Raw genomic sequence first — 26,197 nt, 5'->3', positions numbered from 1 at the left:
TGGACTTTTTTTCTATGTGCGCATTTAGCATTTGCTCGAACGTTGAAGGAAAATATCGTGAGGAAACTGACATGTCTTAGACCCAAAAAGTCGACGGCGTGTGTCAGGCTCTGGAGGCTGATCACCTACTTGCCTATTCGATTTAAAAAATCATCATGAAACAGATTCAGAAATCTTAGGCCAAGACCTAAGGGAGCGTTCAAGTATTACGTAACGAATTTTGAAGGGGAGGGGGGGGTCCTTTTGTAAAACGTGACGATACGGGGCGGGGATTGAATTACGCGTTATTGTTAATATTATTTTCGACTTTCTAGTACTTTAAACCCACCACATAATAGTAACTTTTAGGTATAAAGACACACTAGGTGGTCACGAAACGTTTTACTATACTTGGTTACAGAAAAACGTTACGGCGCGTTACATTTGGGGTTTCCAATAATCTCCAAAAATTGCGTGACGTAATACTTGAACGCTCCCTAAGGAGGTTGTAGCGCCACTGATTTATTTATTTTTCTCACTTTTGTTATTGAGGAATTTAAAAGGAATATTCTAATAGTTCCGAATTCCTGACCAGTTATTTTTAATTAAAAAAAACTGTTTCAAAATAGAATGTGCAGTTTCAAAACAGAATGATAATCCCAGCATATATTCTGACAGCTGCTTTACATTGGATAATTTGTTTTTGTACAGCTAAGCTGTTAATTCATTTAGAGTAGTGACACCGCAATTTTCGTAGTCTGAAATTCAGATTAAGGCTTCAAAGCCCAATTGTTCACTCAAATGTTTCATTCAAAGTTAGAAACTGAATAATGAATTTACGAATGAATTACGCTAGATTTTAAAACTATTTGTTCATCGGAATCGTTGTCCGATCATTCGATGTCGATGGCCGATTTGAATTGGTTTTTCTGTTCATCACATATAATAGATATCTACAGTGTAAGTTAGTAAATAGTAAAAAATAAAAAAAATACAAAAAAAAGAGAATAAACAATAAAAAATAGAAAAACACTTTTTTAATAGATTTGAAGTTATGTTTTATTATAAATTTACAAGATAAACAATCCGCGAAGATAGAGGACACCGTGAGCCATTTCTGCCAAAACCCTCCATCGTTTAGTCGATACCAACTCCGGAGAAATAAATACAGATAACACAGCTGTGATACTTTTTGACATTCAACACCTTTTGTCTTCAGTTACCGTGATCACGCACGCTGTAAAGCACGCGAAACGTCGGTTAAATTTAAAATTATGTAAAATAATGTAAATTTATAATAAACCATAACTTCAAATCCGTTAAAAAAGTGTTTTTCTATGTCTAAAAGCTATGTCAATAAAAGACAATACTATGAACAATAAAAAATCTAAACTTATATTTAATAAACTGAATAATAAACTATGTAAAATGTAATATGTATGTAAATGTATTGCGTTATATTTGAACTAATTTTGGTTAACACCAAGTCTGAAATTCGAGAAATACTACTAAGTATTACTCCCGTATATTATAAAGTATTGGGTTTAAACATACATCCGAGTTCGTACTAAAACTTTGAATTTATGGGTTTAACATTTAGTGTCATCACAATGTTAACTTAACCGTACGAGTGCAAATAGGTAGAAAGTAAAATCGATATAAACGCAGGAGAGAAAATGATATACCCTAGCCGCAGTATTCATAATAAACCACACCAAGTTTAAATTAACAAATATCCTCCCATTAACGTCGTACTCGAAAATATATTTTCTTTATTAAATGTGGCCCAAATTTGAAATACACATTACTCATCCAACCTAAATAGTCATTTATTAGCGTCGCTTTCATATTTTTTTCAAAAAATGACATAATTAATTTACAAGGGGTTGTTTTCGTCCTCGGAAAATGGAATTAAAAATTTCCAACTGCTTTTCTATTCCATTTTGTTATGAATTTTCGTTTTACATATTTATTTAAAAAAATAGATCAGTGGCGCTTCAACCGTTTTAAGCCTGGGCCTCAGATTTTTGTATCTGTTTCATGATCATTTGTCTAATAGGCAGGAAGGTGATCAGCCTCCTGAGCCTGACACCCGCCATCGACTTTTTGGCCTAAGGCAAGCCGGTTTCCTCACGATGTTTTCCTTCACGTGCACAGCCGGGGATCGAACCTACGACCTTAGGGATGTGAGTGGCACGCTGAAGCCACTAGGCCAACACTGCTCACTATATTACTATATATTTATTTTATCCCAACCATTTTTAATAACATTAAGCCTAAGAATAAACACTTGTAAAGAATATAAATAAATAAATATGTTCAGTATTAGTTGCGTCTTTATTCGACAGACCTTTTCTTTCTTTTCTTTTTCGTTCTATTCTATTTTATTTTTATCTGAAAAGCGTTTTTTTTGTCTTCCTATCTTTTTACAGCCTTTATTCGAACCTTATAATTTTAAGTTACATTGAGTACTTGTACAATCTCCGAAAGGGGGAAGCCCTCCTCTAAATTAGTTACTTGTCTCTCACCTTAACTATTATTTTCCAATCCAACCCCGCTATCTCTTTTATCTATATCCTCATATTAACGGATTGGCGAAGAGACTTAGCTCTGCAGCCTACGCGGTTAAAAAAATTCGCTCACTAACTGATGTCGATACAGCTAGACTTGTTTATTTTAGTTACTTTCATAGCTTAATGACTTATGGCTTATTATTATGGGGTCATGCTGCTGATGTCGAAACTATTTTCATCCTGCAGAAGAGGGCTATTCGTGCAATCTATAATTTAAAATTTAGGGAATCCCTTAGAGATAAATTTAAGGAAATTAATATACTTACCTTTTCCTCGCAATATATTTATGAAAATATTATGTATGTATACAAAAATAGTGATAAGTTTACTAGAATAGAACATACGCACAATGTTAATACACGGAACAAACGCAGGCTGCAATTTCCCCGTACTAGACTATCTAAAGTTAGTAATTCTTTTTTGGGGAAAGGGATACTCTTCTTTAATAAAATCCCAGAGGCTCTTTTATCACTGACTTTCAATAAATTTAAGAAATGTATTAAAGAAAAGCTGTGTAAAAAGGCTTACTATAAAGTCAACGATTATCTAGTTGATAAAAGGGCCTGGGACTAGTGCTAGACAGGCTACTTCTAATTAATTTGCGATATTTGTTTTAAATAAGTGTTGTTTGATGATTTGCTGTTTAAAAAGAGTACCGAGAGTTTTTTACGCCGGCTTTTTCTCTCGGCCTACACCCTCTGTCTTCTTTGCCGATGAGTAGGGATGCCTTAAAATTTAATGACGTGGAATAAGTGATACATGTATCTTATGTTCCATAATAAACATATTTTTATTTTTTTACTCTTCCAAGGTTTCTGGTGAGCAACCTGTCCTTATTCTGCACTGGACTATTAAAAACCTTTTTAGGTTTCGTATTACGCTGTTATTCACTCTTTCTTTATTTTTCCTCCTAAGATAGAACCAGGCTGTATCGACACGTATATAGTAAATCTATTGCCTGTCTATCATAACAGATTAATAATCTTGCATTCAAAATGTTTCGAAGTTTTACATTCTACAAAAACAAATTCGTCTGCTATAATAGACTGGAAAGCTGCCCTGCGATTCTGTAACTCACGCAGCGGTTTTCGTATCGACGGTCGCTCTCAAATCAGTCGTGAAGCAGTCATTTTATGATTTGGCATTCTAATGAACAATAAACTACAAGCTCCCACCTTTTCAGAATGCCAAATCATAAAATGACTGCTTCACGACTGATTTGAGAGCGACCGCCGATGCGAAAACCGCTGTGTGAGTTCGAAAAGTGAGTTACAGAATCGCAGGGCTGAACCAGTAGCCTTAATAGATCCGATAGTTTCAGAATTCCGCGCTATAAATGACATACAACGAAAATGAATTAAGTTATAATAAATATCGGCAATTTATTAGCGAGTTCCATTTAATTATTAAGTCTATTTCAGAAAATAGCCTTTCGCCGGAAAGTTTCACTTACATCCATATTAATATTATGAATAGGAGCGAAGTAAATGGAAAGCTTCTTGGAAGCTTTAAAGTAAACTAAAAGTTGTGTATGTTCTTGCTTTAAAGTTGCGTTGCATTCGTAAAGGTCGCCAACATATCCACTAACGAAATAGGTTTCCACGGTCGGCGCTGCATCGTCAGGCTCGTTATCCTATAAAATAGCTATGTCTGTCTATTAACGTTAGGTTAATTATATTTTTTATGCTAATCTAATTTTGTTGCAAATTTTATGTTGTGTATGTTACTATAACTGTCATATACATTGAAATAAATAACTAGCCTTAATATATAATAACTAAAATATATTATTAAAAGGAGTCCCTTTAGGCAAGGTTCCGAAGATACTGGCAGCGTTCCCCCTTTGAATAGCTAGACTAATTCTTTGTCCGAGATAGCTGCCAGATCTTCGGTCTCCTGTGATGTCGAATAACCTTTTTGATATTTCTTTAAAAAGCCTTAAAGCGCTATGACCCCACGGACCAAGGGTCTCGACACCGAATAGGACAAAGTCATATTCTGAGCCTAGACCCCTGTATTTGCACGCTTTAGTTTTTTCAGCCGCTTCATATATACTGTCATATGTTTTAGAACAAGTTTGTATACACTGTAGAAATCTGTATTATGATGTCGTGTGGTGGCAATTCTTTACAATCTAATATATAAAATTCTCGTGTCGCGGTATTTGTGGTTAAACTCCTCCGAAACGGCTCGACCGATTCTCATGAAATTTTGTGTGCATATTGGGTATGTCTGAGAATCGGACAACATCTATTTTTCATCCCCCTAAATGTTAAGGGTAGTCCACCCCTAATTTTCTTTTTAATTTTAGATAAAAAAATTATTCTTTATTTTTTTTTATGATACAGCATTAAAAAATACATACAACCCCTAATTTTCACCCCTTTACGTACCACCCCTATTTTTTATTATAAATGATAAACGTGGCAAAACGACGTTTGCCGGATCAGCTAGTAACATATATATATACATTCGTCTATTACGGCTATTGCTTTATTACGGTTACACGTTTCTCCGTAAAAAGATACCTCTTCCAGACAAGCCCAGATTGTCTAAGTCTTTATCCAATAAGGAATCATTTTTTAATTGCCCGTTTTATGTGCAACGCGGGATTTTTTTTCGATGAAGTTTAGTTTCTTATTTCTTGATATCAGATGAGCTCAGTCTTTTAATTTATTTCATAATCTTCGTTTTGATCATTTATTCTGCCTTGTAATGAACAATTTACATTTTTGTTTATATTATTATTATTACTTCTTGTACTTTACCCTCCGTAAGTGTTTCTTTTTTATTGTTCCATACTAGGGTTGCCTGGAAAAAATCGCTTGTTAGCGAGAAGGCCCCCGTTGCCTAATTACTTATGTAACCTGCTTTTTATATGTATGTTTTTGTATAAGGTAACGAAGTGTAAATAAATAAATAACCACTAAACTCCAGAAACAAAGCTTTCAATAATTTAATGTAAAAGGGGTTCACATCAATTATGACCGTTCGTTTATAATACAAATTGTAATGAAAAAATTGCTAATTAAACATTCCCTAGATGAATAGGCTCTTATGAAATAGGACAATGCGGACTCTGCGGTTCTAAGCCAAGTCAAGCTCTGATACAAGTAGCTATGTAAAGTATGCGATATTGTTTACGATATTATGATAGTTACAATACGAGTATATGTTTACTTTCTAGTACTAGCTTCCTCTGCTTAGCGCGAGTATTTTTGCCACTTGAATCATAATAGTAATTTTTTATGTAATAGGAGGCAAACCTGAAGTGATACCGCCGCCCATGGACACTCACATTGCCAGAAGGCTCGCAAGTGCGTTGCCGGCCTTTAAATAATTGTTACGACCCTAAGTGGAATTGGTTCGGAAATACATCGGTGGGCAGCTGGTTCCACATAGTGGTGGTGCGCGACAAAATTCTCAGTTGTGGAAATTATATACAGTATATAAATGAATTTAAATAAAACCACGCCGAATTATAGTTTAACCTTCAATCATTCTCTTTCATAAACAATTTTTTTGTTACGTTAGCTGTTCGATTAATATTAACGATTATACTTTAGAGTAGCTGTCAGTCTAGGCGGCTGGATATTTATTTTAGTTAGATATATATTATTTTAGTTAGATATATATAGTATCACAGTCTCACTTTGCGCTATTATGCAATAGCCTATTAGCGAAAAATAAAATCCTTGTATAGCGTACGCGATACTAGGATTTTATTAATATTTTTCACACACCTTGGGATAGATTAGCAGAGTTGTTAAACAGATCCTTAACTCTTAAATTATATTATAAATATATAGATAGCATTGATCAGGGATAATATAGGGTTTTAATGGTGAAATAATTTTTCAAATCGGTCCAGTAGTTTTGGAGAAAACAAATCTTTTCTCTTTATAATAAAAAAAATCGAAAATATTTGTTTATTTTATTTTGTATATTACTAGTGTAGTGTTCTAGGAATAGCAGCCACATATAGTTTTGTAAAAATAGTACCGAGATTTATGGAAAACATGTTTCCTTTTATATATTAAACCTAATAAAGTTGCAAAGTGGAATGTAATTTACAAAGCACAACCTCTACATATTTTCTTTTTAAACGATTTATAATAATAGAAAGTTTTCTGTATCTTCTAAATCAAAACATACCTTATAAACATGTTATTTTATTATTTATCTATAGATAAAGAGCATCTTTAGATTATTAAGATATTAATAATTAAAATGATTTCGTTTCAGTGCGTAACCAACACAGAAATAGGCGTTATTATGGTGCAGAATTTGTGGGTATCAAGTGGGATGCCGACAAACTAAATTGATTAAAAACTCCACGAAGATGAAAAAACAATTTTAAGCTAGAAATTGCTTTAAAGTGAAATAAACGCTATGAAAAATTACTTTATACAATGGAGGTCGGAACTTCCACCGCAACTAGCCGTGGGCAATTTTATTCAGTTCGCTCAAACGAGAACCTTTCTGCGATGAAATGCACTAATTGGTGTGGCTTTGCATAAATATGCCACATGGGAACACATTGTCCATATTTTTTAAGGCAATTAAATTAGTTTTTATATAAACAACGCGTCACGTTGTTTGTCCGCTATGGACTCCTAAACCACTAAACCGATTTCAATCAAACACCGTGTGGAGTTTGATCTACCTTTAAAGACAGGATAGCTTAGATATATATATAATTCTATTGTGCGTGTGTATACCAGTGAACTCTTAAACGGCTGCACCGATTTGAATGATTTTGTTTGTATGCGTTTGAGTCCTGGATGGTTTTAGATTCACAAATCAGCCCGGCAGATGGCGCTACAGTCGGTACTTTTATACTCTGTTTAATATTATAATCGTAATCTGTTTAATAATATAGAGATTCGAATTACAACTTTTTGACAATGGATGGCGTTAGTTTGTTACTAAAGCGCTCTAATTATAAAATCAATCAATCAAAGAAAATAGTTGGACAGCTCTTGAAACTAGATTTAAGTTTTATTGACGGTCTAGAATATGGACCTGAAATTCTAAAATACGTCGATCAATGATTTGTGTCTCCAATCCAACTAAAATTAAAAGAAATTATTTTTGACACTATTAATTAAAAATTTCTGATTGATCGCGACTTAATGCAAGGGGGAGAATGCCTCCTTTCTTGGACCCGTAGTTGTCGCTTGTAATAATGAAAAGCATTCGTTATGTCGTAATAATATATATAAATTGTAATAAATTCGCGTTTATATCCGTTACAAAATTAGTTTAATGAAACTAAACAAAAATTACATTCTAGGAGCACGATACGTTTTTTTAGCATAGATTTTATCGCGGGCTTTGAGCGCAGCGACCGAATCAAGAAATTCCGTAACGAAATAAACCTAACATACGATGACGTAATATACGCGTGTTAGTCTGAGTCTGGTAGAGTGGTAGATTGAATTAATATCAAAGAAAAAACTTGAATTAATATCTAAGAAAAAAAATACTGCAAAAAATAAATAAATAATAATATTGCATAAGTGTATAAAAGTTAATAAAAAATGCTATGCAATAGCTTTACCGCGGCAGTCCCCGAGTGCCACACGTATTTTTTTATTTATATTAAGATTTATTCAATTGTTTTGCTTACAACTGAGTAATTGCTTTTTTAGATTAAAGTTGAAATCAAAAATTTTGGCTCTGTTTTGTCTAAACAAAATTAAAATACAATCGAATGATCAAATTTTTTATAGTCCAACGAGTCTTCAGGACGCTCTAAAATAGACACCCATTTTAGTGGGACTTTCAGGGGGGAATGTTCTCTTTTTTTAAACAATTAATCGTATCTCCCAGGATAGATACCCGGAATTCGATTAAATATACAATATAAACACTTCAAAAATTTGTATTTTGTATAATAATGAATTACACATATAAAATCAACACTTTGCGAGTACAATTTCCGTATAAGAAAAATTCATACAAAAATTTCAATTGGAAGAACGAAAATTTTGGCATAGGTTCATCGAAAAGCCTCTAATACTTTGTATAACAAAACAATGTACTGTTCCTCTTTTGTTTGTAGACAACAGCGTATAGAGAATAAGGCCATTGCCATATCTGTTACGACGGAGATTCGAAACAGGTGATTTGCTGTATAGATTTGTCCTTGAGCTTCGTTATTCAGCGCTATAATTTAGATCGAATAGATACAAAAATAAAACGATTTCAAATATCGAAAATATTATTTACATCTCCAGAAATACCGTCACATGTCAAGTCTGTAAATCAATAAACCAATTTTCATGAAACTTGGACTTTTCAATAGCAGTCGCAACCAACTCTCATTCCTTCGTAGGTTTGAATCCTGGCTGTGCACAAATGGTCTTTATGTGTACATAACACTCGCTCGGACTTAATTTAATTTTTAAATTAATTTCAGATTTAATATTTTTTTTATTTAAATTGTCAGATTAGCCGAATCCCTCCAGATAATCGTCAGATTACGAGACATCACGTCTAGGACATAAAGATGAATCATATATGTATATCTTAATCTAACGCGCTTGAGTATTTCAAGATGGCGATTTTTTTTTGCGTCACATCCAAATCGTCAGATTATTAGATGAGAGCTTGTTTTAGGTTCACTTAACACCTAACCCCCCCTTAGAAAATCTGACGCGCTCGATTATTATTTTTTCATTTTCAACCCTTACGTACGACCACCCCCACCATGCAAACAATCAGATTAACATACGTACATTATTAAAAATACGTAGATCATGGATGCTTTCAATATCTGACGCGCTTGACTATGTCCATGGCACAGATCTTTTTACATTTTTGAAAATCTATAGCCGCTCCCCCCACCGTTGAAAAGGTATAAATTGTATAAAATTTTTTTCTTATTATCATCTAAGCTTTGCAACCCAATAGCTCAAACAAATAAACATATAGGCGACGATAACAAAGAAAGATGTAGTAAATGATTATTTATTGATGAATAATTGTTTTGAATTGAAGCTGATAAGTCATTAAATGATGGACAGACGTAGAAATATTTTCAAAACCAATCAATAAGAAAATATATGTATTTAAAAACTAATGTTAAAGGTACACTGCCACAGGGACCAAACTTTTTAAATTTGTTTTAATTTTATTTTTATTAATTTTTAATTATTACTATATAGGTTAACAAAATTGTAAATACTATAAATTTGTTTGATAGGTTTATCATGTTTAATTAATTTAAACTTGTATTATAAGTTAAATTATTCTAAGCAAGGCCAGGCCGTACTTGTATACTCAAGTTGCTTAAGAGATTAAAATTGACCTCATTATAACTAAAGTGTTTCATAGATCAGTGCAATTAAAATCTTTTAACTAAGTTTTTTCTATTAATTATAATAAATCCAGGTTAAAAGGCGTGTCAGAAAAAAGAAATAAAAAAAAACATGGCTTCGGTATCTTAAGGATTTCTGACACAGAAAAATTCACACACGAGACTGACGGCCTCCAGTAATGGAGAGGAAGAAGAACTAAGGTACTCTTTCGTCTCCTTCTGTTAAATGTGTAATTGTTGGAGCCAATGAACAAAGACTCCACCATCACGAGTCGAGGCTATTTAACTTCTTGACAGACGGGCATAGTGAGACAATTGATAAAGAAAAGCATTGGAATTAGTGTTAGTTCATCTTAGTAGTAGTAAATAGTGGTAAGTGATACAATGGAACACAAGAACAGACTTCTCCCCCTTAATACAGACTGTAAGTAGTGTTATTATAGGTACACTTTCCTTAGTTAAATATCCCTATTAATAAATTAGGTTAGACTTAAATTACTGATTTGTTACTTTGGATAGATCGTAATGTTCAATATTGTCTGTGAAGAGACAATTTATATAAAAAAATATGTGCTGTCATGAAAAGCCGGATTAATACTTTATTTAAAACGGTGCAGTTTTATTTTTTACTAGCGGACCCGACCGACGTCCTGTCTTTTCTTAAACAAAGCATCTTATTGTTAATTTAAAAGATTCGCGAATCCACTTAAACACAAAATAATCATCAAAATCGGTTTAGGACTTTAATTACAAATTAAAGATATACCTACAGTATCAGTCAATAAAAACCTCAACGAAATTTAAAAATCAATCTTCTATCTGTAATATATTAACCAGATAAATATTAATATGCTTATTATATATTATATTCTCACCGTTTAAATCTTCCTTGCACTTCCACAAATAATTCAAGATCAAAATAATCCATTCCCGAGTTTTAGCAAGACAAACGAATATTTATGTATAAATCACCAGGTAAATTTTAAACACTAAATAGAAAATTGCGTTACATGTAAGCTCCTTAAAACACACAACAACTTTGTTTTTCAATTTATGTTCACTGAACTTGAAACATAATTATGTAAAATAATTTACCACTCAGAACACATTGTATTTACGTTAATAAATGCATAAATTAATAAGAATGTTAATGCAATTTTGTCTAGGAGAAAAGCTCAATAGGTAGCTTCCACGCATACCTGTCTATCGAGCGCAAATTCCATTCAGATAAAAGGTTTATCAAAATATCTGGGTAATTTTTCGTGAAATGTTATCTAAGAATTTCTCATACCACACAATTGATAGACGAATGCTGGATGTTCCCGAGTAGTTTAAGGGTAAAATTCACCAACAGCGTGAACTGTGAGTCGTGTATGTCAAAATCCATTATATTTATGAGGTACGAAACTTTGCGCTAAGTCTGAAAATGATGTAAACGGTTGCGCTGTGACCGTATAAAATAGTTGGAAAAAGTTATTAATAAAAAGTACAAGTTAGACGAAAAAAACACGTGGCTTTTTAATTTTAAATTTGACATTTGAGATTTCAATAAATTATTTTGCATAAAATATAAAATACTAATATTTCATATTTAATTTTAAAAATAGAATTTATATAAGGTTTCCCATCTCACTCTTTCACAATCGGTCGCAATCGCTCTCTCCCTTTTCTTCGGCAAAAACGCTGCACATCTTCGTGACGCTATTATAATTATTATTGCGTTTTATCCGCAAAGAAGCTTCACTTCAAAAATATATTAAAAACACGAGACATTTTCATACTATGAAACGGAATAATTGCATTCGCCACTCGATCTAATCAACGGTATCGCATAGTTTTAATCACCGGTAGGTCTACCGTGATTAACCGTAAATGTAAATACTAAAAAATAAAAATAAATCGCTAGAGCTACAACCTTTCCAGACCTCAGATTTCTGAATATGTTTCATGATCATTTGTCAATCTAATAGGCAAGTAGATCACCTACTCAGCCTCCTGTGCCTGACACACGCCGTCGACTTTTTGGGTCTAAGGCAAGCCGGTTTCCGCACGATGGTTTCCTTCACCTTTCGAGCGAATGTTAAATGGGCACATAGCAAGAAAGTCCATTGGTGCGCAGCTGGGGATCGAACCTACGACCTCAGGAATGAGAGTCGCACGCTGAAGCCACTAGGCCACTGCTCACTCAAATGTAAATACTAATCGAAATAAAACATCGTTGGCATTTCGAAAGAAGTCCAATTTCGCAGTCATCTGGAAGAAAAAGCCAAACTGGCTTCCAAAAAGCTGGGTGTTTCGGGTAGGGCTAAGCAGTATTTCACTGAGGTGCAACGTATGCAGCTCTACAAAGCTCAAGTACGACCTCATATGGAATACTGCTCGCATCTCTGGGCCGGTGCTCCCAAATACAAGAAGCTGGAATTTATTACACCTTCAAAACTTTTTGTTTTATAGATGGCGTTTGGTGGCGTTAAACTTGATGTGGCACTCGCTGATATTGTTCTCGGAATGACTAGTCATGTAAATAATTTTGATTTAAAAGTATTTAACGCAAATACAATATAATCTGCGTTATTCAATTAACAGCGTCAGTTTTATAATTAATACACCTTAACATAAAGTTTTTATTAAACTTGTTATCTCTGCGTGACTTAATTGTTAATATTATGTAATTATGTCCCCGTTTTATCATTAACGTAATAAAAAAAAATATGACCACGTTTACGCTTAATATGGGAGACATAAAATGTTGATAACGACTTTTAAGAATTCTACTAAAAGTAATGATGTTTAAGCCCTATAGATTTTCCACCTCTGATCTTTATGCCTCTTGTGGTGTCTTATCGGTCAGGCAACTGTACATTTTTTGCACTACCTTAAGATTGCACAAGTCTCTTAAATATGATGGTCGCAAACTGAGCAAAAGACGCAAATATACTGTTGCTCCTGTTGAGAGATCTAAATCAGTTTTTGCTATGAGACAATTTCAATGCCAAGCTGCTAAACTTTATAATAAATTAAATAAAATATTAAATATATACACATTGAATAAACATGAATGTAAAACGTCGCTACTTAACATCCTAGAAACATTTAGCTATGAAGACACTGAAGCCTTTGTAGGTAATCATGAATCATAATACACTAGTAAATAGTCAACTTCTACAATCAGTCATGAAAATTCATTCTCATAAACACACAAACACACACACACACATACACATACACACATATATCATTATTCACATTTTAACCTTAGATTATGTTTAGTAAATTGTAAAATTGTAATACTTGGCTTAGCTATACGTGTTAAATTAAATTATAATTAGTTAGTACACCTATGTAATGGAAGAGCGGGTTCTCCTAACACAAGTGCTTATGCGCTTAAAAGGAGGTCCCAATCACTTATCAGCTATTGTAAAATCTTTGAGATAACGAATAAAGATTTTTTCTATTTTCTATTTTTTTTTCTACTTTTAGAAATAACTGTTTACGGGCCCTAAGAAACTACAAAAACCACACAATATGGACTAAAAAACCGCAGCTTTCTCCATTTGTGTCTTTGACAATATTAAATTGTGAATGTCAGTGGTTGCAATCTTTATATATATAATTCTTCTGTGAGTGTGTATGTCACTGAACTTCTCTCAAACGACTGGACCGATTTTGATGAAATTTTTTGTGTGTGTTCAAGGGGATCTGGGAATGGTTTAGATTCACAAATCAGCCCGCCAGATGGCGCTGCAGTCGGTACTTTCATACTTTGCTTTACTAACCGCTTGAAATATCATGCAGGACAACGTCTGTCGGGTCCACTAGTATTATATAATGAAGTCCTCGTACCAATTCTGTCAGCCGTGTAAATTCGATAAACTTAAAAACTAGATGATATTTTACGGGTTTCCATTAATTGGAGACGTAATAGAGGTTTAGATATATATACAATTATAGTTTAATGTAAATTAACTAAATTATAAAGAAATATTATTTTAATTACAGACCGCGCAATGTTGGTGGCAGTGGGGTCTAGGTAAGCTTGTCATTGGCTTAATGCTTATCCTTCGCCAAACACTGGCACCGTTTTGAACCCTGAATCACTTCGCATTGCCATCAGAATTCGCTTAGGAGTGCCCATGAGTGTCCCTGTGGCTTTGTAGTAAGTAGCCTTGGATATCATGGCCTCCATTGCCAAAACAGTGCTGGTCGTTTTCCGCCCCGCGCATGACGTCATGTACCGCTCTCTTGCCTCCGTCAATTTTCCAGCCATTTTGGATCCAACAGGCATCGCTAGACTTGGCTGGTTGGGATGTCGGTGATCCCTTGGAGGATGGGATGGGCTTTGGTATGGGATGCTGCTTGTGTGGACACTTTAGCCTTGTCTCACCTCCCTCAGCAAAGCAACAAAGCTTGGGCGGCCGCAAACCAGGAGGAAAATAAAAGACTGCTCAAAGAGTATTTCCTCCAACTTCGATGTTGTTCCCTTCGGAGTAGATAATCTTGGGCCGTGGGGTAAAAGTGCACAGGCGCTTATTAAAGATTTAAGTTGGCGCCTGGTAGATAGTACCGGGGACTTCAGAGCTGGTGCTTTTCTCGCTCAACGAATTAGTATCGCAATACAGCGAGGAAATGCTGCCAGCGTTAAAGGTACACTGCCACAGGGACCAAACTTTTTAAATTTCTTTCGTTCTAATTTCTTTTTATTAATTTTTAATTGTTAAAAATAATAACAATTATAATATTATTATTACTATAGGTTAAGAAAATTGTAAATACTGTATATTTGATTGATATGTTTAGGTTTAATAGATAATAGTTTATTCGATAGCCCTCTCGACGTTTTTCCATTTTCGATGTAGTTCTCTCAATATCTGTAGCGTGGTAGAAAACTCAACATTGAACTCTCTCTTGGGCGTTTCGTAGTAACGGAACTAATAAAACTTATAAAAGTCAATATTAAAAAAAGGTAAATCTAAATTTACATTAAAAGAGGTAAGAACAGAGGTTTTCTTTAGGTTAAGAAAATTGTATATATAAATAGAATTATATTATAAATTATATAATAATATATTTTACTATTTACATTTACTACCGCGTTCCCAAATCGAGCGCGTAGAGCGAGAAGAATTGGCAAGAAACTGATTAAAAAAATCGGTAAGTTTTTGATTTACAACGAATTTCTAAGAAACTGTACAACATAATAATAATAAACTAAAAAAGCTTATTTATTAAGGCTAGCCCCGCCGAGAGGTACCGGTAAGACAATATTTTTAATAGAAATTATAATAATTTCATCAAAATCTCCAACCTCAAACCTGGCTCGGTCTCTCGAGATGAACCCTTCTATATCCCGGAAATATGAATAATTCCTCACTGGGGTTATACGGCGAGAAAAATAAAATTTAAACGCATAACTGGACTTTATGTTTGTAGCAATGGTAGTAATAAATTATAGGGAAGTGGTTTTTGGTGCCATTAAATAAATAAATATAGCAGAAACTATTTTCTATTATTAGTAAAAGTGATGGTTTTCACGTAACTAAAACGATATTTGTGCACTATCCACTTACAAACTGAGTTCTTCATATCTATATAGATTACCACCATATACCATACTAGTAGACTCGGCCAAGCGTTGCTGTGGCTAAGATTTTTGTTATATTACATAGTAGTAACTATTCAAGAGAAACGGCAGGAGAAAACCAATCCTCCATGCTTTTTTTGTTGTTATGCCATTAAATAAGTAGCTTATGTGAAACGTTGGTATTTATTTTGATAAGGATCAATACCTAGGTACGACTAAAGAGCCTTATCTAGCGGTGGTATTTTAATTAAAAAAAATAATAAAAGGACGCTTATTGTGACGTAACTATAAAAGATAGAGACATGCTGTAGCGACATTTTTTATAGATATTGATGTGTCCTGAATTGAAATACATAATTTTGTTCTATCATTCATAGTTTTCGCAGCGCACGCGGTTGAAGGAAGTTTTATGTTTATTTTTTACACCTTGGGTTAGATTATTCAAGTTTTAGTAAGCATCCCATTTTTTTTTTAAATGAAACATAGCCTATGTCACTCGGGAATAGTGTAGCTTGCCAACGGTGAAAGAATTTTTGAAATCGGTAATATTAGTATAGATGGTATCAACCTTCTGGTCACCAATACAAAATAATTCATTCCCCCGAAATAATACCTTATTTGTCACAATTAGTCCATTACGTGAAGTAAAACATAAAATAAATAAATCAGTGGCTCTACAACCTTTTTAGGTCTGGGCCTCAGATTTCTGAATCTAATTCATGTTTGTCAATCTAATAGTCAAGTAGGTGACCAGCCTCCTGTGCCTGACACACGCCGTCAACTTTTTGGTTCTAAGGCAAGCCGGCTTCCTCGCGATGTTTTCCTTTACCGTTCGAGCGAATGTAAAATACGCACATAGAAAGAAAGTCCATTGGTGTTCTGCCGGGGATCGAACATACAGCCTCAGGAATGAGAGTCACACGCTGAAGGTACTAGGTCAGTCGTCTAGTAGCTCGCAAAGTAAAACATAAGGAAGCTAATAAAGCTATAAAGCTGTACTAAGTAGGAAAAATATGTCTATATTAAATATAATAAGTATATTGAAAAGTCTGTTGAGATGATGATGCTGATATAATGCCCAATCCAAGCCAAAAATTGGGGCAGGTGTACACTGTAAGCATCGCAGTAAGTGCGCACTTAATTGGCAGTACAATTTAATTATCAATTTGCCTGAATGACGTTCCAGAGGACCGCTTTGATTAAAGTTTGCCCGAATATTAAATACCTATATTATTGCCTATCAGGAACCGAATATCTGCCTATCAACTTGATTATCATATAGTTCGATTAGGGTTGCATTACTCACAGTGGAATTAACTAAAATAATTTTATCCATATTTTCCATTTACATTTCAATAGACTGTCTGATTTAAAATAAATTTATAAATAAACTAGCGTAACATACTCGTACGTCTTACATACAAAAAATCTAATAATTTTTATAATTCTCGACTCACACTTGAACACAATAAATTTCATCAAATATTTCCAGGAGGAGTTCTTAGGAGTTTAATCACGAACACATGCACAGAAGATGTATATATATACCAGCTGTTTGTTTGCTGTACCTATAGATAAATAACCTAGATACCGACTGCAGCTCCATCTGCCGAGCTGATTTGTGAACCTAAACCATCCAGGGCGCCACCCGTTTGATTGGCGCATTCAAAAAAAACTCAATCAAATCGGTTCAGCCATATATATGTATATACAGGGTGAAAAATAAATCATAACTCTGCAGGGGTTGAGCTTAGAGACCTCCCGTAGAACAATTTTTTTGCAGCTGATGACGTCATCTATTCCCTATTTGCGTTTGATCCACGACTTTTTGGACACCCTGTATAGAGATGCTACACACAATAGCGACAGAGATATTTTTTTAATGGAATCTCGCCGTTATCGTGTAGGCCCTTGACATCTCTACTTGGGCTGTTTTAACCTCGATCGAGCTCGGCCGGAAATGGGGTTTGTCCCGCGCAAGGGCGTCTCCCACGAGACTCCATCAGCTTGAGCCGTCGTGGTCAATTTCCTGAAGGGACGAAAGCTGACTGGCGTGTGTGAATGACGAAGTAAGAGACTTAACCTTCCCCGATGAAGGCGGTTTTTAACCCTAATCTGATTTTTCTTTGCCACTCTTGGTATGCAAGCTCGATGTAGTTCTCTCAATATCCTGATGTCACAATCTTAAAATCGCTCGGAACAGAAACTCATCTCTGAAATTGGGTTAGCTGCTGGTATTGGAAGTATTAGAGTAAGGGTAATAACTCATCGCTTTTTTGTCAATAGGACGCGACATTATTTAATATGAAATTTGTTAATCGTCATCATCATTTAAACACTGTTAAAAACTCAATAGTACGGCAAAAGACAACAATGTATCGACCGATACTTTTTACTTTGGGTAGAACTCCGAACCAATTCAACTCTATCCTTCTCCATACGACACTGGCGAAGTACCTTGTGCCCAGTTGGCACAAATAAGAGCCATTAAAAAAAAAACTGTATCCTTCAAATAAAGAACGTACCGAACGTAACGTACGGCATTGAGAGTGAACATGGGAGTATATCGCTTAACTACAAATGAGTCTTCTGCCCGTTTACCCCCCGTACTATAAAACAAACTATATCGTAGGTATCATTTGTTATTTGCGATGTATGGCTAAACTGCGTTAATCTTAAGGAATCGATAAAACTTTTTTTTAATTTTTTTTTAAGACAATTCACACCAATTTACCTAGTCCCATGCTAAGCTGGTGAAGCTTGTGTTATGGGTACTAGGCAACGAATATACATACATATTCTAGATAGATAGACATATAAATACATATTTAAACACCCAAGACCTAAGCACAACACCAAATGCTCATCACATCGATGTTCGTCTCAGCCGGGGATCGAACCCGGGACCCATGAATTCGCAGTCAGGGGTACTAACCACTAGACCAATGAGTCGTCGTCGATACTTGAAACATTATTTGCAGCTTACATTTAATATTCCTAAGATGAAGCTATTAATAATTATATATTTCCAATAATTAATTAACGTAGCGACTGACAAACGAGACGGACTTTCTACTTTCTTTGATTCATTAGTGTAAAAGTTCTATAATAAAGTAATTTAGAAAAACAAATTAATAATTCCAGTCGACATCTACATATATTACACACGTCCTTCAGGAATGCGTAGATAGATATCTCAAAAACTACTAAAGAGATTGTGACGAAGCTGCTCCTTAAGTTGGAATATACATAATTTTAATTTCAATTATGGACAAAGATACACAAAATTTAACACAATTACTGTCACGCGTGTCTTTGTGTTTATATAATACGTACGTATCACTGAAAATGTTTAGAACTGGTCAGTTAGAAACATTGCTAATGAAAACTTTTTTTCAATTTTAATTTTAGTACTCTTTGGTAACCTAATGTAGACTGTAGTATATATTGCATTCATTTGTCATTTGTTTTTGTGAATTGGAGCAAATCAATAACTCTTGTTACACGTGAAAATGAACTACTATGACTTTCGTTGTGGGCATACTCAACAACAAAGCTATGATAGGCTCGATTAGCATTTCTTAATGAAGCCCCATCTTGTGCCCCTATTTACAATTGGTTTAACGAGTTTAAGCGTGGACGTAGCAATGATGATCCGCGTGAGGGGCGTCCTTTAACAGCGACCACTGAAGATAACATTAGTGCTGTGCGACGCAGGTATGTTTAAATGTATTCCTGTTTAATTGCTATATATATTGTATTGCTATTATTATTATTAAACTAAGAAAATCTTGTCTTCTATTTTTTTTATAATAGGGGGCAAACTAGCCTGCGGGACGCCCATAACGGCCATAACGGCCTATGTGTCATCGCAGCCCATGGACACCCATATTTAGTAGGTGCGTTGCCGGCCTTTGAGGGAGGAGTACACTCTAGCTTTGAATAGTTGGAGGTCATATCTCTCAGGGAAGACCCCCATTGGGAGTCGATTCCACAGTTCGCTAATTCGCAAAAGAAAGTGCCTTGTGAAACGGACTGTGGAAGACTTCCCGCCATCAAGGTGATGATAAAATTCTATAGAACTATATTAGTATACCTCTAGATCTGTTTAGTCTTAATGAAATGGTGCTGGACCAGGCACATACCGAGAGACGCCAGACGATATAAAGAGAATAGAAGGACATTAGAAAGAATGGAAGCAGCTGGAAGAGGCCCTTGTGTCACAGGACACGCTGATTACCAAAACCGGCTCAAATGTTGTATTAGATTAAGTGGGGGTATGTAACTTAGATAAGTGTTTAATATATATTATACTGGGTGTCAGCAATAAAGGCTGAATTATAATAATAATTAAAAAAAACTAAAAAACACGCTTTTAAGTTGCTCGATAGACGAAAAATATGGCACAGAGCGCCCCACGCTTTTACACAATAATACCAGTATTTTTTATTCATTACCATTTTCAGCCTAAATTAGGAATTATTTTTACTTTTTAGTTTGATGTGCTTTAAAAGCGTGTTTTTTAGTTTTTTTTAACTATTATTTATTTTTTAGTTAAATTTTTTTCATTTTTTTTTCGGATTATTGCTTTGTCATCGATCTTTGACAGATGCGCAAAGTTTGAATTAAATCTGTCCGTTAAAAGTGGGTCAAAATCGAGTCCGAAGGAGTCGGTTACATACATACATACATCTTCTTCTTCTTTCTTCTTTTAGTGCCTCTCCATTACTGGAGGTTGGCCGTCAGTATCTTGAACCGTGTCTTGTCCTGTGCCAGATGCAGCAACTCTTCTGCAGTTGCAATACCTGTCCATTCTCTAACGTTGCGGAGCCATGATTTCTTCCTTCTACCAACACGCCGTTTACCCTGGATTTTACCCATTATAATTAATTGAAGGAGGTGGTAGCGGTCATGGCGCAACACGTGGCCCAGGTACGCAACTTTCCGTTGTTTAATGTTCTGCAAAAGTTTTTTCGACATTCCAACTCGTTTCAGAACCTTCTCGTTAGAGACCTTCTGGATCCAGCTTATTCGAAGCATGCGACGATAGCACCACATCTCAAATGCTTCTAAGCGCCGGCGGGTATCTTCTTTAATTGTCCAAGCTTCACAGCCGTACAGAACAATTGGCCATATGTAACAAAGGAGAAGTCGGACTCGGAGTTTAATGGTCATGTGACGGCAGCACAAAACTTTCTTCATTTTGTTGAAAGATCCTCGGGCAATTTCGATTCGAGACCTAATTTCCTGATCAGGATTCCACTCGTTTGTAACCCAAGTTCCCAAATACTTGTATTGCCGCACCCGTTCCAACGTTCTACCAGCTACGGATAAATTAGGAACTAAAGTATCGTTTCGGGAAATGACCATCACCTTCGTCTTTACTGCATTAATAGTCAGACCGTCTCTTTCGCTAGTTTCATGAACTTTATTAACAAGCATTTGTAAATCATCCATTGACGAGGCTATTAAAACAGTGTCGTCTGCATAGCGAATGTTGTTGATTATCTTTCCGTTAACTTTCACACCAACCTCTAACCCCTCAATGGCCTCTGATATAGTTGCTTCGGAATATACATTGAATAGCAACGGAGACAATATACAACCTTGACGAACACCACGGTAAATGCCAATCTCATCCGTTTCCTCGTGATGCACTTTCACGGTTGCTTTTTGGTCTTTGTACAGGTTTCTGATTACTCTTAGATCCTTTTCATCGAGACCGGTGTCAATTAAACGATTTATGAGAACGTCATGCTTTACCTTGTCAAAAGCTTTTTCATAGTCTATAAAGCATAGGAAGACGTCATTCTGCATATCTTGACACTTCTGTACAAGGACATTCAGAGCAAAAAGAGCCTCACGTGTGCCTACACCAGAGCGAAAGCCAAACTGGTTATCTCCCAATTGTTCGTCACACTTGCTGTTATCCTGTTATGTATGACGGTCAAAAATAACTTTAGCACGTGGCTCATAAGACTAATTGTACGATATTCCTCGCATTTTCTAGCGTTACATACATACATACATACATACAAACATACATACAGGTGAACCTAATATAAAGCGTGTAAAAATAGTATAATTTCATTAAGAAAGTTATAAGAAATGTAATCCCTATTTATCAGAAAACTATTTTAATGAAAGCAATTAAAAACTAAAACTTTTCTTTAAAGTTACACAAACAAAGAAACTAACTGGAGTATTTCTGTTAACTTTGTTAACTTAAAAGGCTTTAAACTCAAGAACTTAAGACGGGTTTCTACTCTAGGGTTAATATTCCGAGATAAGTTTAAGCGTAAACTAATTTTTGTAATACGGGTTTTTTATTACTTTATTTAGATACGAGTGATTTTCCGCAATCGTGAAGGGTTGATCCGTGAAATTTTCATTTAAATTGTTCTCACGAAACCAATAAATCATTTTTTGGTCGACTTTTGCAACCACAGCAATTTTTTGTCTGTTAAGTTGTCTTTAGTAAATAGTGTAATAAATGTATCAATAACAAAAATATACCCCATAGCTTGACAAATGATTCTGAATAAGAGCAGTGACTCTCAGGAGGTCGGAGGTTCGATCCCCGGCTGTGCACTAATGTAGTTTCTATAGCGCATTTAACACACACTCGTAAGGTAAACATATCGTGAGGGAACCGGCATGCATTAGACGCAAAAAGTTGACTGCACGGCTTCGCACGGATGCAATGTTGATACTAAATTCAAAGTATAGGGCGCAATTTTTAAATTTGTAATATATTCGAAAATATTAAATCTGATTCTTCCCGACTGAATCTGATATCAGAACATTAATTCATCATAAAATTACCAAAATCATGTTCGCATTTATGTAATATACCATTTTAATATAAAGATTGTGCGATAATATCCGCAGCCGGCATTTCTACCTGTTGCTGGCGTGCTCGGAATGATAAGCAGCTTACGTGAATCACAACGGATGCCATTCTTCGACTGTGCGATGTCTTATCTTATAATTGTATTTGACTAAGAACTATCGTAGCTTTATTTCACATTAACAGCCAGAAAAATGTCCGCGTTTAACAGATGTGTAATAAAATAATCATCCAATGGCGCTACAGTCCTTCCCTTATAGGATTTCATTTGTTTCTTTATTATTTTTTTATAGAGAACTAGTAGACTCGGCCAAGCGTTGCTGTGGCTAAGATTTTTGTTATATTACATAGTAGTAAACTATTCAAGAGAAAAGGCAGGAGAATACCAATCCACCATTCTTTTTTGGTGGTTATGCCATTAAATTGTAGCTTATGTGAAACGTTGGTAATTATTTTGATAAGGATCAATACCTACTAGGTACGCATAAAGAGCCTTTTCTAGCGGTGGTATTTTAATTAAAAAACAATAATAAAAGGACGCTTATTGTGACGTAACTATAAAAGATAGAGACATGCTGTCGCGACATTTTTTATAGATAGTGGTGTGTCCTGAAAAATTGTAATACATCATTTTGTTCTATCATTAATAGTTTTCGCAGCGCACACGATTGAAGGAAGTTTTTTGTTTATTTTTTTACACCTTGGGTTAGATTATTCAAGTTTTAGTAGGCATCCCTAATTTTTTTGAAAATGAAAGATAGCCTATGTCACTCGGGAATAGTGTAGCTTGCCAACGGTGAAAGAATTTTTGAAATCGGTCCAGTAGTTTCGGAGCCTATTCATTTCAAACAAACAAAAAATCAAACAAAGAGGAAACTCTTTATAATATTAGTATAGAAGTGATCAGCCTGATGTCTGATATATGTCAAAATAAATCAGCGGTACGCTTAAACGCAAAAATAATACATGTTTCCGGTAGATTAAAACCACTCATAAAATAAATTGTATCGTAAAATATAACAGTATTTACAGCGTTCGAATGTTTAGTACACTTCTCACGTTACCCTCAATATGTATTTCTTTTGTTTTTCGTTACTAGGATTGCCTGGAAGACACCGCTTGTTAGCAATCTGCTCGTTGCCTAATAAAATATGAAACCTGTATGTTTAAGGAAATTAAGTTTTATATACATTTCTCACGAATTTGGCCTATAATAAACTTTTTATTTGGTTCTACTCAAATGTCACATACATGTATAGAATCTCTAAAGAAAATTACGTTTATAGATCAAAGCAAGGACAAAGGTTACGTACATTACCCACGATTAATATTATAACATGAACAATGTACATTGCGCATATTAAACTACAAACAACAAGCAAAAATCGATACGTAAGTAATTAGAACCTAAATGAATATTTTATGGAACAGCGCCGACAAATTTCATATATCTATTAGAATTGCGCTTGTAATGTTAGCATATCGCCTACCACCATCGATTGACCTAAAATTCTAACAATAAGTTCGAATTGGTTTATCACGAATTCAGTAGCCGTATAAAGGCCGGCTTACAACTATATAACGAACCTTGAAACTTTGAAGGTGATCTTTCGTTTTAATTTTACGGCGCGCCGTCTTCTAGCCAGGGCGGCGGCGCTTGTGAGCAACGCGCTCTGGGCTTCGCTGTCCGTATCGCTGAGTTCTGGTTTCTTGGGGGGCAGCGAGGGGCCGGCCGACCCTCGCCCTGCTCCCCAAGCGAGCATGGAATTCTTAAATGACCTAAGCGCCTTCGTTTTATAGGCTTCACAGCACCATGTATCAACATGTCGCACTATCAACGCACGTCACGGCCAACTCGATCACGCTTCGAACCACAAATTAAACTTTAAACGCACTTGACTTGAAGAGGCACCTGTTTGATTTTATGATAATTAAGTCTATGGAGCGCGCGTTAAATTTATCAAAACGCAAACACTGGTATCGCACACATAACCCTCACCAAATTTGATACCAACTATGACTCGCTATTAAAGGCCGGTAGATTATTAGATTTCACTTCGTTTTTTGCGTAGAGTTTTATATAGACTCTTGTTATGTTTCAAATATATTTATAACAATAAATGAGTAGTTTAAATCGAACATTAAATTCATATCTGAACTTATTACATGAGTTGACACTGGCTGACTCAACTTCGTGATATGACCTTCATACTATTTATAACACGACATGGTAAGTTTTAATCACTTTAAAATGAATTATTACTTATATTAAAACGAAACGGCACGTGTCACTGACACTAAACTCTTGACTCACTAGACACGTTGCGCCGGCGCAGCGGTTAGAAAAGTACGTTTGCGGTCACGGGGACAACTGAGGAATGAGGTGGGACAGAGGGAAGAGCAGACGAACGAGACGCCAAATCCCGGAGGGCTATTACGAAATAAGCAAACGGTAAAGTCGCACAATCTAATGCGATTGTGGTTTGTTATTTAATTTGCCTTTGAAAGTACCAAAATATAACTAGCTAACGATCTTCATTTATGAATCACTTCTTTAAATATAACTAAATCTTGGCGAATCCTTTAAGGTCTCTGCAGTTAAGCTATGGAACTCACTTCCAGTCCCTATTCGCTTAGCTCCTTCTCTATCTTCCTTTAAATTTCTTCTGTACAAACATTACCTGTCCACATCGTATCCCTTTAATAATACTAACTAACCGACGTGAGACTGATCTTAAATTAAATTAAAATGATTCATGTGCACTTTTTATTTATTATATAATCTGTATTTATTTTATAATCTGTTTTTTTTAATGTATCCTTTATTAGTTTAGTTTGTTTTTCTTTTTCTTTACAAGTATATGTAATACATTTATTTTTGCACTTTTTGCCTACCTCATGTAATTTAATCCATTTTCTTTCTTTTTCTTTTCTCACAGTGGTTGCCTGGAAGAGATCGCTCGAAAGCGATATGGCCGCCAGTTGCCTTTCCTTTACTTGTAATTTTGTTAAATTTTTATATCATTAAGCAACAAAGTGTAAATAAATAAAATAAATAAATAAATAAACAATATAGCTTTTTATGTAAACAGTATTATGCTAAAATAAAGCGATATTGTCCACGCTGCAGGAGGGGTCATGACTCTGATCTGGTTCCGTCCGTTCCGTTTTGTGCTGTTGAGACTATGACTCTAATATATCACTTAAGTATATATAGAAGGATTGAAGGATATTTATTTTCTGTGAAGTACACATAAATATTGTGTGGTACTAATCCCCACATATAAAGAATTATATCATTTTTCGATTTAAAAAAACATCTGTTTGTTACTAACGTGTCATCTATAAACATTAGTATAATTATTGTAGTGTGCATGTTTGTAATTTTTTCACAACTTTTGTTTTATTTGCTTCTGTTTATGGTGGTAATGGTAATTTAATGGTGTCAAATGTGCGAATAATCTTAATAAGGCGATAATAAGATGAAATAAAAAAATACGATTGCCACTGTCACTGACCGGTAATAACTGTACCGATCATTGTAGCGAGACGTCCGTGCCGAAATAGAAATACTTCCGAATGACACGCCGTCTTTGTCACCTCAAGATGCGAGCATTTGGTTAAAATGTATAAAATTAAATATGAGAAATAGACCTAAAATCGCTCAGATATGATACTGAAACCGAAAATATCATCATTTAATGAACAATGCAGGTTCATAAATTATAAAGGTTTCATTGAGTGTCTTGGTTCGAAATGTCTGTTTTTATTTATGAGTTTGCTATGACTTCGCTTGGAAATGTCCCATAAAACGATACCAATTTTTTAATCTCCCACGATTGCTTGTGAGTAAAATATATATTTATTATAAAAAATCAAATGCTTTATGC

At 34.8% G+C, this 26,197-nt stretch overlaps 1 protein-coding gene across 5 annotated transcripts in view; it reads right to left on the bottom strand.

Moving 5' to 3' along the window:
- The window catches only part of LOC125061266 (eye-specific diacylglycerol kinase), a 189,996-nt gene that overhangs the window by 84,419 nt on the left and 79,380 nt on the right, over nt 1–26,197 (bottom strand). The window contains exon 1 of one of the 5 annotated variants that reach the window (XM_047666614.1): nt 23,895–24,650. The exons of the other annotated variants lie outside the window; for them this stretch is intronic. Coding sequence (XP_047522570.1) covers nt 23,895–24,070 — 176 coding nt within the window. The 5' untranslated portion in view covers nt 24,071–24,650. Of the gene's footprint in view, nt 1–23,894; nt 24,651–26,197 lie in introns of those variants that run through there. 5 annotated transcript variants of the gene reach the window in all.

Source organism: Pieris napi, chromosome 23 (assembly GCF_905475465.1).
Source record: "Pieris napi chromosome 23, ilPieNapi1.2, whole genome shotgun sequence".
NCBI lineage: Eukaryota > Metazoa > Arthropoda > Insecta > Lepidoptera > Pieridae > Pieris > Pieris napi.
The sequence above is the reverse complement of the archived record's forward strand: the minus strand, read 5'-3'. Positions and strand labels throughout refer to the sequence as shown.